Source organism: Pleurodeles waltl, chromosome 4_2 (genome assembly GCF_031143425.1).
Source record: "Pleurodeles waltl isolate 20211129_DDA chromosome 4_2, aPleWal1.hap1.20221129, whole genome shotgun sequence".
NCBI lineage: Eukaryota > Metazoa > Chordata > Amphibia > Caudata > Salamandridae > Pleurodeles > Pleurodeles waltl.
This window is the reverse complement of record NC_090443.1, coordinates 818,773,218-818,788,146: the sequence shown is the minus strand read 5'-3', so window position 1 is coordinate 818,788,146 and position 14,929 is coordinate 818,773,218. Positions and strand designations below refer to the sequence as shown.

Here is a 14,929-nt window from a genome sequence, read left to right as displayed (position 1 = left end):
AAAGGTCTCAAGCTCTGCATACTGGTACTACTACTACTGTTCACGCTCCACATCCGAGGGTGCAGAAAGAGGCAAGCGAGAAAGTGACATCAGCCCTTCTGAGTGGTGCTTATGTGCATCACTGCTCCCTCACTATGGGGTGGTACATTGTCAACTCTTAGCCACATGGCGCTACTTGGCGGTGCTTTGAAGCATTGGTAGAGAAACGTTTTCCTGATCCCGTCTAGTATTCTAAGGTGAGAAATCTGGGTTAGATAGGGTATCTGCCAGAAAGAGCCTTACCAAAGATATGCGACTGTCTTAACTTGAGTCTGGTTCACCTTAACTTCTACCAGTATCCTCTCCTTATCCTTGCATTCTGTGATCTGAATTTGTTGTCACCCGCTTCATGTTCCCCTTCCAGACTATTCATATTCGGTTTGATCCCATATCACTTGTTAGTGTACAGTGAATCCCCTTAAATGTTCCAATCAGGATTTGGGTAGGAGTGGTGAGGGCAGACAGTTTGAGGTAAAATACTGCCAACTTGTTCTCTCATAGCAGGTTTAGTGCCCCTAGCTGGTAAAGATGGACTTATTTTAACATATTTCTCAGGACTGATTTTTCCTTTATCTCTGTCCAGTTTTGGGACTCACTCCCCTTTCCTCATTGTGACATGATCAATTAACTTTTTACATTTCGCCTTCACAGCACTTGCACTATGCGTGAAATCTTTTGTGAATAAACAAAAATCTTAAAAGGGTCTTTCTTAGAGCCCACCTGTAAGGAAATGCCTCCTTGGCATGGTTGCCCCCTGACTTTTTGCCTTTGCTGATGCTATGTTTACAATTGAAAGTGTGCTGAGGCCTGCTAACCAGGCCCCAGCACCAGTGTTCTTTCCCTAACCTGTACTTTTGTATCCACAATTGGCAGACCCTGGCATCCAGATAAGTCCCTTGTAACTGGTACTTCTAGTACCAAGGGCCCTGATGCCAAGGAAGGTCTCTAAGGGCTGCAGCATGTCTTATGCCACCCTGGAGACCTCTCACTCAGCACAGACACACTGCTTGCCAGCTTGTGTGTGCTAGTGAGGACAAAACGAGTAAGTCGACATGGCACTCCCCTCAGGGTGCCATGCCAGCCTCTCACTGCCTATGCAGTATAGGTAAGACACCCCTCTAGCAGGCCTTACAGCCCTAAGGCAGGGTGCACTATACCATAGGTGAGGGTACCAGTGCATGAGCATGGTACCCCTACAGTGTCTAAACAAAACCTTAGACATTGTAAGTGCAGGGTAGCCATAAGAGTATATGGTCTGGGAGTCTGTCAAACACGAACTCCACAGCACCATAATGGCTACACTGAAAACTGGGAAGTTTGGTATCAAACTTCTCAGCACAATAAATGCACACTGATGCCAGTGTACATTTTATTGTAAAATACACCCCAGAGGGCACCTTAGAGGTGCCCCCTGAAACCTATCCGACTATCTGTGTAGGCTGACTGGTTCCAGCAGCCTGCCACACTAGAGACATGTTGCTGGCCCCATGGGGAGAGTGCCTTTGTCACTCTGAGGCCAGTAACAAAGCCTGCACTGGGTGGAGATGCTAACACCTCCCCCAGGCAGGAGCTGTAACACCTGGCGGTGAGCCTCAAAGGCTCACCCCTTTGTCACAGCCCAGCAGGGCACTCCAGCTTAGTGGAGTTGCCCGCCCCCTCCGGCCACGGCCCCCACTTTTGGCGGCAAGGCTGGAGGGAACAAAGAAAGCAACAAGGAGGAGTCACTGGCCAGTCAGGACAGCCCCTAAGGTGTCCTGAACTGAGGTGACTCTGACTTTTAGAAATCCTCCATCTTGCAGATGGAGGATTCCCCCAATAGGGTTAGGATTGTGACCCCCTCCCCTTGGGAGGGGGCACAAAGAGGGTGTACCCACCCTCAGGGCTAGTAGCCATTGGCTACTAACCCCCCAGACCTAAACACGCCCTTAAATTTAGTATTTAAGGGCTACCCTGAACCCTAAAAAAGTAGATTCCTGCAACTACAAGAAGAAGGACTGCCTAGCTGAAAACCCCTGCAGAGGAAGACCAGAAGACGACAACTGCCTTGGCTCCAGAAACTCACCGGCCTGTCTCCTGCCTTCCAAAGATCCTGCTCCAGCGACGCCTTCCAAAGGGACCAGCGACCTCGACATCCTCTGAGGACTGCCCCTGCTTCGAAAAGACAAGAAACTCCCGAGGACAGCGGACCTGCTCCAAGAAAAGCTGCAACTTTGTTTCCAGCAGCTTTTAAAGAACCCTGCAAGCTCCCCGCAAGAAGCGTGAGACTTGCAACACTGCACCCGGCGACCCCGACTCGGCTGGTGGCGATCCAACACCTCAGGAGGGACCCCAGGACTACTCTGATACTGTGAGTACCAAAACCTGTCCCCCCTGAGCCCCCACAGCGCCGCCTGCAGAGGGAATCCCGAGGCTTCCCCTGACCGCGACTCTTGGAATCCCAAGTCCCGACACCTGGGAGAGACCCTGCACCCGCAGCCCCCAGGACCTGAAGGACCGGACTTTCACTGGAGAAGTGACCCCCAGGAGTCCCTCTCCCTTGCCCAAGTGGAGGTTTCCCCGAGGAACCCCCCCCTTGCCTGCCTGCAGCGCTGAAGAGATCCCTAGATCTCCCATTGACTTCCATTACAAACCCGACGCTTGTTTCTACACTGCACCCGGCCGCCCCCGCGCTGCTGAGGGTGAAATTTCTGTGTGGGCTTGTGTCCCCCCCGGTGCCCTACAAAACCCCCCTGGTCTGCCCTCCGAAGACGCGGGTACTTACCTGCAAGCAGACCGGAACCGGGGCACCCCCTCCTCTCCATTCTAGCCTATGTGTTTTGGGCACCACTTTGAACTCTGCACCTGACCGGCCCTGAGCTGCTGGTGTGGTGACTTTGGGGTTGCTCTGAACCCCCAACGGTGGGCTACCTTGGACCAAGAACTAAGCCCTGTAAGTGCCTTACTTACCTGGTTAACCTAACAAATACTTACCTCCCCTAGGAACTGTGAAAATTGCACTGTGTCCACTTTTAAAACAGCTATTTGTGAATAACTTGAAAAATATACATGCAATTTTGATGATTTGAAGTTCCTAAAGTACTTACCTGCAATACCTTTCGAATGAGATATTACATGTAGAATTTGAACCTGTGGTTCTTAAAATAAACTAAGAAAAGATATTTTTCTATATAAAAACCTATTGGCTGGATTTGTCTCTGAGTGTGTGTACCTCATTTATTGTCTATGTGTATGTACAACAAATGCTTAACACTACTCCTTGGATAAGCCTACTGCTCGACCACACTACCACAAAATAGAGCATTAGTATTATCTCTTTTTACCACTATTTTACCTCTAAGGGGAACCCTTGGACTCTGTGCATGCTATTCCTTACTTTGAAATAGCACATACAGAGCCAACTTCCTACACCACCCATTACTTAACCATAGTTCCCATTGGTTGGCACCCACGTCACTCTCCATTCCAGTCCTCTATTGGTCAGCAGCTCCTCCTGGATTTGTTTTCCTCCTAGGCATTCGAGTTGAGTCTTCGTCCGTGGAGCTTGGGTCATGTACTCCTTCCAGAGGCTAGTGTCCTTACCCAGGCCACATGCTCCTGCAAGTACTTCTTTTGACTTTTTGGCACAACCCTCCTCCTCCCTTCATATTATACTTTTCGGCACCTCTCTCTTTTATCCCACTCAACTTTTTGGCACAACTGCCTACCCCGTCTTTAACCCATTTTCTGTGCAGGCTGTTATTTAAGTTTTGTCCCTCGTCCCTACTGCGCCTTCCTGCTTAGTTGCGGGCTCTCCTGCTCCACTTCCCGCCGAACCTTGTTTTAACTTTTAGACATGCTGCACAGCAGCTTCTGCTGCTGTGTAACATATCTAAAAAAAGTTGCCAAACCAATAGATTTTGCTGAGGTGAACCCTTTTGGCATTGCCAGTGGTTATTTGATCTTCTTTCAAAAAACGTTATTTTGAAATTTAACTCTGTGTTGCCAGCACCTGGTCATGAATAGTTGATGAGCACATCTACGAAGCCTGATCAGTGAAAGTAATTTTTACTAAACTAAAAGCTCCGTGCCTTCAATCTTTGACCTCTAATGGGAAGGACACTATTGGTTATGCAAGGCTTTTGTCTGAGTCCACTCCACAGACCCTCCATCTTGGGGATATTGTGCTTTGGTTTCCGTTCTAAGATAAGATATCTGCAATTAGAAGTATCCATAAATAGAAAAAGTTACTTACAAGCCTGGTAGGTAGCTAACAGCTCACTGCCCTCACACCTCCCCATTCTCCTAAGTGCTAGCCTCCTTTACCATCTGAAACAGTCCCAAACTAGTGTTCAGCACCCTGTAACCAACAAGTGTTCACACTCTGCTTCTGAAGGTGAGAAAAAGGAAAAAACAAACTGACATCAGCATAAATGGGTGATACTTGTACATGGCTTATTTTTATCACTTTGGGCCCAGTATGAATACAGCACAAATCAACTAAGACAGAAGCAGTGTTTTCAGGTTCAGGGTTGATGTTACTAAAGGGAAAAAAAGCACTCTGTCAAATCCAGCCCACCAAAATTGCAGATGAGTTCATATAGAGTTCAATATTAGAGTAAACAATATAATATAGAAATATAGATGAGCAGCCGTGAATATGGAGTATGTTTTTTCACCAATGGATTCTGTTATCTGGTAGACAATGAAGGTGAAGCCTAAGATGTTTGAGATTTCACTCAGGACCCCAAGCTGTAAAACATCCTCTTTATTCACATTTTACCCTTTTATAATTGTGTGCTGTGTATGACTCCCCCTGCCCTTCACCCCTAAATTGCTGCTCTTACTTTTAATATTACTCACGGGGAGATGCATAATTGGTGAGCTACACATAACATGGCATTCCTGCTCCTGCCAAATATGATTTTTCCAAAACAAATATTTGGCTTCCTGTCACTCATCACCCTCATCTACATTTCCCTTCCTGACAAATATATATATGTTCGGTGGCATGTGTAGCTGCAGATACACATGCTGTGCACATCCCGCCATCTAGTGTTGGGCTTGGAGTGTTACAAGTTGTTTTTCTTCGAAGAAGTCTTTCGAGTCACGAGATCGAGGGACTCCTCCCCCTTCGGCTCCATTGCGCATGGGCGTCGACTCCATCTTAGATTGGTTTTTTTCCATCGGGTTCGGACGTGTTCCTTTTCGCTCTGCGTTTCGGTTCGGAAAGATAGTTAGAATCTCTGAAAATTAGACGGTATTGTTTGCGTTCGGTATCGGGTTAGTTACAACAGATCGACACCACCTTTTGAAGAGCTCCGGTGGCCCTTTGTTTTTTTTTTTTATCCCCCGTCGGGGCCTGGTCGGCCCGACCACGTGTCTCTTCAAGGCTGATGGAACGGACCCCATTCCGCTTCTGCCCCAAATGTCACAACAAGTATCCTTATACAGATCAGCATCTGGTCTGTAACTTGTGTTTGTCTCCAGAACACAGAGAAGATACTTGTGAAGCCTGTCGAGCGTTTCGGTCGAGGAAGACATTAAGACACCGAAGAGCAAGAAGGCGTCGACGCCGACAGGACAAAGACACTTCGAGGAGGAAGAAGAAACCTTCTCCATCCAGGAGTCGGACTCGGACGACCTCGATCCCGAAGAGACGCCTAAAACCGTGAGTAAGATGTCGACACACAAAACTCACGAGAAGACCACAAAAGCCCAGGGGACGCCACCGCCAACAGGCCATGGCTTAACCCGAAAAATAGGTGACCGATCATCGGCACCGAAAAAGGGCACGCATGTGTCGAAGTCATCCGACTCCGGTCGAGATACCGGCAAACTCGACCCGAGACAGCGGGTCCGAGCAAGTTCGGCACCGAGAGGGCGGCACCGAATCGAGTCGGCACCGAGAGACCGGGACGCCGAAAGTAAAGAAAGTGTCGTCGGAGCCGAAAAAGGCTACCAAAAAGGTTTCCATTCCGAAACATCCAGCCTCTGAACCGAAATCAGGTTCCTACACAGAGGAACAGGGACTGTCCTCCCAAATGCAAGGACATAAGTTCGGACAAGAACTAGAGTCAATGGAGCCAGACTACACTCAAAGAAGGCTCCACATCCAAAAGGACACAGGGGAAGATAAGTACTCTTCCCCCAATTAGTATGAAAAGAAGACTTGCCTTTCAAGAAAAGGACAAGCAGCCAAAGGCAAAGGTGGCAAGACAAACAACTCCGCCACCGTCTCCACCACCATCAACGAACACATCACCGGTAGCCACTCCACCACTGATGCAATCCCCAACTCATACTGGAATGAGTCTGGATGATCCCGACGCATGGGATCTTTATGATGCGCCGGTGTCAGATAACAGCCCAGACTGTTAACCAGCGAGGCCGTCGCCACCTGAGGACAGTACAGCCTACACACAGGTGGTGTCGAGAGCAGCAGCATTTCATAATGTCACCTAGCACGCAGAACCTATTGAGGATGACTTTTTGTTTAACACACTGTCCTCCACTCATAGCCAATACCAAAGCTTACCTATGCTACCTGGAATGCTAAAACACTCAAAACAGGTGTTTCAGGAGACGGTGAAGGGCAGGGCCATTACTCCAAGGGTGGAGAAAAAGTACAAGCCACCGCCAACAGACCCTGTATATATTACGCAGCAATTAACACCAGACTCGGTGGTAGCAGGGGCAGATCGCAAGAGAGCAAACTCTCACACCTCGGGAGACGCACCACCTCCCGACAAGGAGAGTCGCAAGTTCGACGCTGCAGGGAAAAGGGTTGCAGCACAAGCGGACAACCAATGGCGCATTGCCAACTCACAAGCACTGCTGGCAAGATATGACAGGGCTTATTGGGACGAAATGCAGCATTTCATTGAACACTTACCCAAAGAGTTTCAAAAAAGGACACAACAAGTGGTGGAGGAAGGACGAAGTATCTCAAATAATCAGATACGGTCAGCAATGGATGCAGCAGATACAGCTGCTAGGACAGTAAATACAGCAGTAACCATAAGGAGACACGCATGGTTGCGTACGTCAGGATTCAAGCCGCAAATACAACAAGCCGTGCTGAATATGCCTTTTAACAGACAGCAGTTGTTTGGGCCGGAGGTGGACACTGCTATCGAAAAACTTAAAAAAGACACTGATACTGCCAAAGCCATGGGCGCACTCTACTCCCCACAGAGCAGAGGGACATTTCGCAAAACACAGTTTAGAGGGGGGTTTCGAGGACAAACTACAGAACCCACAACCTCACAAACAAGGCCCACTTATCAGAGCCAATATCAGCGGGGAGGTTTTCGGGGACAATATAGAGGGGGACAATTCCAAAAGAATAGAGGGAAGTTCCAAAGTCCCAAAACTCCTCAAAACAAGCAGTGACTTCCACTTCACAAATCCCCAACACAACACCTGTGGGGGGGGAGACTAACTGAATTTTACAAACATTGGGAGGAAATAACAACAGACACTTAGGTCCTAGCAATTATCCAGCATGGTTATTGCATAGAATTTCTCAAATTCTCTCCAAACGTCCCACCGAAAACACACAATATGTCAAAACAACACATGGACCTTCTAGGACTAGAGGTCCAAGTGCTGCTACAAAAAGGAGCAATAGAATTAGTACCAATTCAACAGAAAGGAACAGGAGTTTACTCTCTGTACTTTCTCTTACCCAAAAAAAGACAAGACTCTAAGATCTATATTAGATCTCAGAACATTAAATACCTACATCAAATCAGATCACTTTCACATGGTGACATTACAGGATGTAATCCCACTGCTCAAACAACGAGACTACATGGCAACACTAGACCTAAAGGATGCATATTTCCATATACCGATACATCCTTCACACAGAAAGTACTTAAGGTTTGTATTCCAAGGGGTACATTACCAATTCAAGGTGTTGCCATTCGGAATAACGACTCAGCCAAGAGTTTTCACAAAATGCCTGGCAGTGGTAGCTGCACATATCAGAAGGCAGCAAATACATGTGTTCCCGTACCTAGACGATTGGTTAATCAAAACCAACACGCTAGAACGGTGTTCACAACACACAAAGTACGTCATAGAAAACCTCTCAATCAACTACACAAAGTCACACCTTCAGCCGTGTCAGACACAGCAATACTTAGGGGCGACAATCAACACAACAAAAGGGATTGCCACTCCAAGTCCACAAAGAGTACAAGCATTTCACAATGTAATACAGACCATGTATCCAAAACAAAGAATACAAGTCAAACTGGTGATGAAACTCCTAGGCATGATGTCCTCATGCATAGCCATTGTCCCAAACGCAAGGTTGCACATGCGGCCCTTACAACAGTGCCTAGCATCACAAAGGTCACAGGCACAGGGTCAACTTCTAGATCTAGTGTTGATAGCCAAACATACACCTCGCTTCAATGGTGGAACAATATAAATTTAAACCAAGGGCGGCCTTTCCAAGACCCAGTGCCTCAATACGTAATAACGACAGATGCCTCCATGATAGGGTGGGGAGCACACCTCAATCAACACAGCATCCAGGGACAATGGGACACTCAGCAAAGACAGTTTCACATAAATCACTTAGAACTATTGGCAGTATTTCTAGCGTTAAAGGCATTTCCACCCATAATAAGCCACAAACACATTCTTGTCAAAACAGACAACATGACAACGATGTATTACCTAAACAAACAGGGAGGGACACACTCAACACAGTTGTGTCTCCTGGCACAGAGAATATGGCATTGGGCGATTCGCAACCACATTCGCCTAATTGCACAGTTTATTCCAGGGATTCAGAATCAGTTAGCAGACAATCTCTCTCTGGATCACCAACAGATCCACGAATGGGAGATTCACCCCCAAATACTAAACACTTACTTCCAAAGTAGGGGAACACCACAAATAGACCTATTTGCAACAAAGGAAAACGCAAAATGCCAAAACTTTGCATCCAGGTACCCACAAGATCAGTCTCAGGGCAATGCGTTATGGATGAGTTGGTCAGGGATATTTGCATACGCTTTTCCCCCTCTCCCACTCCTTCCATATCTGGTAAACAAGTTGAGTCAAAACAAACTCAAACTCATACTAATAGCACCAACTTGGGCAAGACAACCTTGGTACACAACACTACTAGACCTCTCAGTAGTGCCTCATGTCAAACTACCAAACAGACCAGATCTGTTAACTCAACACAAACAACAGATCAGACATCCAAATCCAGCATCGCTGAATCTAGCAATTTGGCTCCTGAAGTCTTAGAGTTCGGACACTTAGACCTTACACAGGAATGTATGGAAGTCATAAAACAAACTAAGAAACCTACCACTAGACATTGCTATGCAAATAAGTGGAAAAGGTTTGTTTATTATTGCCATAATAATCAAATTCAACCCTTACACGCTTCTGCCGGAGACATCGTAAGCTACTTACTACATTTGCAAAAGTCAAAGCTAGCTTTTTCATCCATTAAGATACATCTTACCGCAATTTCAGCTTACCTGCAAATCACGCACTCAACTTCACTATTTAGGATACCAGTCATAAAAGCGTTTATGGAAGGCCTAAAGATAATTATACCACCAAGAACACCACCAGTTCCTTCATGGAACCTCAACATTGTCTTAACACGACTCATGGGTCCACCTTTTGAGCCCATGCACTCTTGTGAAATGCAATACTTAACATGGAAAGTTGCATTTCTGATTGCCATCACATCTCTAAGAAGAGTAATTGAGATTCAAGCATTTACCATACAAGAACCATTTATTCAAATACACAAGCATAAAATAGTTCTACGGACAAATCCTAAATTTTTACCGATAGTCATATCACCGTTCCACTTGAATCAAACAGTAGAATTACCAGTGTTCTTCCCACAGCCAGATTCTGTAGCTGAAAGAGCACTACATACATTAGACATCAAAAGAGCGTTAATGTACTACATTGACAGAACAAAACTAATTCGGAAAACAAAACAATTATTTGTTGCTTTCCAAAAACCTCATGCAGGAAATCCAATTTCCAAACAAGGCATTGCTAGATGGATAGTTAAATGCATTCAAACCTGTTATCTCAAAGCAAAAATACAACTGCCTATTACACCAAAGGCACACTCAACTAGAAAGAAAGGTGCTACGATGGCCTTTCTAGGAAACATTCCAATGACTGAAATATGTAAGGCAGCCCCATGGTCTACGCCTCATAAGTTTACCAAGCACTATTGCGTGGATGTGTTAACAGCACAACAAGCCACAGTAGGACAAGCAGTACTACGATCTTTGTTTCAGACAACTTCAACTCCTACAGGCTAAACCACCGCTTTTGGGGAGATAACTGCTTACTAGTCTATGCACAGCATGTGTATCTGCAGCTACACATGCCATCAAACGGAAAATGTCACTTACCCAGTGTACATCTGTTCGTGGCATGAGACGCTGCAGATTCACATGCGCCCACCTGACTCCCCAGGAGCCGTTAGCCGTTTTAAAGTTGATCTTAAACATTTGTAAATTTTTAAATATATCACCTTAAACTATATTATGTACATACATATTTACTCCATTGCATTGGCACTATTACTGTAATACACTACTCCTACCTCACCCTCTGCGGGGAAAACACTCTAAGATGGAGTCGACGCCCATGCGCAATGGAGCCGAAAGGGGAGGAGTCCCTCGATCTCGTGACTCGAAAGACTTCTTCGAAGAAAAACAACTTGTAACACTCCGAGCTCAACACTAGATGGCGGGATGTGCACAGCATGTGAATCTGCAGCGTCTCATGCCACGAACAGATGTACACTGGGTAAGTGACATTTTCCTTTTTTAAACCTGACCGCCTGCCACCCACCTTTTCCACCCTCTGCTTCTTCTCTCCTCCTTCCTATATAAAGCGACACTCTCCGCTCTCGCATATGCATAGATCCAGAGCTGTTAACAGCAGCTCTGTGAGAGCTCCTGGCCAGCTGGCAGGTTTTCTCCTCTCCATTGTTGGCACAAGTTTTTGCAAAGTATGGGTGTTGGTGCAGGCAGTGTGCTGCCCACTGTCTCCTGTCTCCCCCTGGTATGCTGAACTCAGGAGAGGCAGTAGAAAGCAGGTGAGGCTTCCAGTTATAGACCATCCGTAGACCCAAGCCAGTCAGGACAGCACCGGGGAATAGATGACTTACCACTGTGGTGAGGTCATCAGGGAAGCAATTTTTGTATCACTGTGTTGCATCACAACATTGAATAACCCAATTTTGGTCAGGTTATTCGTGTTAAGGGCATATAACAGAACCTACATGTAACAAAGCGATCCTTGAATGGGCCTATCAGCAAGAGAAGCATCTCAATAGTATACACTTGCTTCTGGAGTCTCACCATTCATATATGTAATGTAATGTGGGGGCACCTATGTCTTTGTTGTATTGAAAGAAACATTCCAGCACAGAGAAAGACTTTCACATACTATCATCCATAAATGACATTTTCAATAAATAGATCATTCTCTGACAGGCAAAGAGTCCACATGCAGGGTTTCATAGGACATAGACAATAGAGGAGTTCGAGGCTACACTACAGTCTGTTTGAACTGAAAATTGATTTAGCTTTCATATCTGTCCAGACCAGCACAAAACTGGTACAGCTCTGAAGGGACAGCAGGACCACTAGGTATGACATTTGTAACATTTGGACCATGCATAGAAGAGGTTGAAGTAGAATGCAGGATCACCGCACCAAACTTGAGAGAGCAGAAACATACAATGCGTACTAGATAAAGGAATTTTTAAAAAAAGACCAAGAAGCTGCTTGTTCCTGAATGAATTTCAAAGGAAGAAAACCTCATTGTTGAATCGGGTTGGCCAGATCAGTTGTCAGTACAACAGTGTTGGATATGCAGGGAATGAATTACAAGTCCTAGAAAAAAACACTGCAGTTGCTCAGATGGAAGCCACGGAATGCAGCAACCTGTTCCTCTTCAGAAAACGTTCAGAGCTATAAGTGAAAGATCGGTCAGTACATTCACCGAAAATAATTGTGCCACATTGCGCACAAAGCTAATCTTTACATTTGACTCTACAATGGATTCTTTCTGTGGTAGAAAACATTACTTTACCTGTGACAGTAAATGTAGATTGATATATAACCCACCCAGGCTCTGAGATGGATAGATTCAGACAATAACAACTGGACACATCACAATGAGTGGCAGAAACAAATTAAAGATGGTACACTACGCAGCGTCACTCAGGAGTCTTGATACAGATAATCTCTGGGTCTGCTGCCTCAGCCATGAAAACCTTTTTATCAAAACCAAATTCTGATAGATTGAAGGATATGCAAAACATGTGCATTAGTAACTATTAAAGTTCAAAATTAGTAGTATTGGTAAGAAAGCTTTTCTGCTGATGTAGGATTATGCCCAGTAGTGCAAATCAAGTGTTTACTTACCATTAACAATGTGCATAATGCATTTGCTAAACCATAACATATACTGTGTACTTGATCACTTAAAAATACGTTTATCATAATGGATCGAAATAATTTATTTTAAGATAGATCTCTGACTTTTCCTGTTGGAATTAAGTAAAAACGGAAAGCTACGCTACGTTTCGTAGTTAAGACATTAAAACGTTGTTTGTTTTCTTTTTGTTTTCCGTAATTGATTTATTTTATTGTCTTCTGTTTTCTTTACAAATTAGACAACTGTAAGAAATGAAAAGAGAGGCTCCTCATATCTTCTTCCTACTCCTGAAAGTTTTCCAGTTGGATTTGCTGACCAACAGTCTCAGGATGGGGGAGAGAACTATGCAGACAACTTTAAACGGAAACGGGTTTTTTAATGTCTTATCAACATGTCTCTGTATGTGTTGGTACCACTGCTGTCTACTTCTGCCTTAATTCACCACACACTGGTCTCCTTCAAAAATGGGGCTATGCCGAAATATGAATGCTGTATCTTTTACCAGGCAGCCTTGCCAAATAAAATATATTTAGCAATAAAAGAGAGCTGTTTGAATATTTTCTATTGTTTCAAAAATACTGTTGACATTTTTTTGGTGCAAACTTTGTTGTCAGTTTTTATTGCTATTGTCTTAAAAGTCTGCCAATATGAAGTGTACTCTGTGTTTTGTGCTGTGATTTTCAGCCCTTTTTAATTCAAGGACTATAAGTATTGCCTTGTTTTTGTAAATGAATGAAACAAAATTGTATTTTTTCTTTAATTATCCGAACCAGAGTTCTTTTCAATCAGTGTGTTTGTACTTTGCATGACAGTCCTTCCATCATTACAGTACAGTGATACAAAACTAAAAACCTGAATGCGACTGCTTTATTCCTGTTGACCCTAGAACTTGATTCCAGGTTTTCAAATGCATTCCTGTTTTTCTATTTGTTCAACTATGAAAGCAAAATAAGTCTTCATTTTTATCCAACAGTGACTGAGTGTGGTTTCTTATATAAAGGTGAAGACATTGTTATTTTATGTTGCTTGAATACATAACAATTAGAAAAGTAGTGCATCATTTCAAAATATTAAAGTTGTTGCCTTTAAAAAATAGAATCCACAAATAACTGTTAACTGCGCCAACTAAGGCAATTTTTCTTTTACTGGAGGATTTCTCCAAAGTTATTTTACTGTATATTCAAATTGCATATTTCATCTTGTTGCTCTTCTAAAATGGTTTAAACACATGGGCCCTCATAACCCTGGCGGTCCTTAAGCGAGACTGCCAAAACCACGGGCACTAGAAGACCACCCTCCATATAATGGGTACCTCTGGATTTCCGCCACACTGTGGACGGATATCCAACAGTAGCCATGCTGGCGGGCGGTGGCATTCTGGTGTTGCTATCACTTGCACCGCCACGCCAGTAGGATGCTGCGAGCCGTATTAAGACCAGCCTGGCGGTGTCCTGGTGGCAGGGCGATGCCGGTGCGGCAGCACCCCATCTCGTTCCTTGCCGGACGACTTCCTTGCCGGACAAGGCAAGTCGGGCATCCGACAGGGGATGAGGGTGTTGTGTGGTGTCTGTGTGTGCGCATGAATGTGTGTGTGTGAATGTTGGAATGAGTGTGTCTGCATGTCAGTGTGGATGTGTGTATGTGTATTTGGATGTTTGTGGGTATGCGTGTATGGATGGATGTGTGAGTGAATGTGTTTATGGATGAGTGTAAATGCGTGTATGGATGTGTGTGTGTGAATGCGTGTATAGATGTGTGAGTGAATGTGTGTATGGATGATAGTGGATGCGTGTCTGGAAGTGTAGGTGAAAGTGCGTGGTGCGTGTCTGTGCATGTATGCGGGGAGGGGGCACTATGTGAGTATGGGGGTGAGGGGTTCAGGTGCCTGCTAGGGGGAGGATGAGCCATCTACCGGTGACAGGGAAAAAATTCCCTGTCACCAGTAGCCCTACCGCCATGGTTTTCGTGGCGGTGCTATCGCCGCGGAAACCATGACGGTAGGCAGGCTCCAAATGCCCCCGGGTTGGAGATGAACATCTCTGGCCCAGAGGTTCATACCACCATGGTGGTATGAATGGAGATCTGGCGGTCTTCACCGGGAGCCTGTTGGCAGTGATACCGCCACCAGGGTCATAATGACTGCCATAGTTATATTTTGTCTTTGCATGGCTTTTACTTCTATTTACATTTAGGTAATTTCTGATGAACTTCCCAGTCTGCTAGTTTATAGTCCTATGAATTAGGCAGGACCACAGTTACTTACTGTGAGTACATTTTAATCGCCCGATGATGCATGTTCAATACTGAGAAGCGACCGGTGGCAACCGTAAAACACACAGTATTTGAGGATGACCCCCAGGTATTAGATGTTTCTTTGTTAGAAATGGGGTCTCTAGGTGGCAGTCAGTTTACATACACCCTGTCCACGTAGGGACCCTCGCTCTAGTCTTGG

The 14,929-nt window shown here is 45.2% G+C and overlaps 1 protein-coding gene across 8 annotated transcripts in view; it reads left to right on the top strand.

The window, feature by feature from the left end:
* RAVER2 (ribonucleoprotein, PTB binding 2) overlaps positions 1-13,020 on the top strand; it is a 371,062-nt gene extending 358,042 nt beyond the window's left edge. For all 8 annotated transcript variants that reach the window (XM_069232507.1, XM_069232511.1, XM_069232510.1 and 5 more), the window contains one exon: positions 12,716-13,020. In XM_069232507.1, the coding sequence (XP_069088608.1) occupies positions 12,716-12,856 (141 nt within the window). In that variant the 3' untranslated portion in view covers positions 12,857-13,020. The remainder of the gene's footprint in view (positions 1-12,715) is intronic.
* Positions 13,021-14,929: the final 1,909 nt, after the last annotated feature.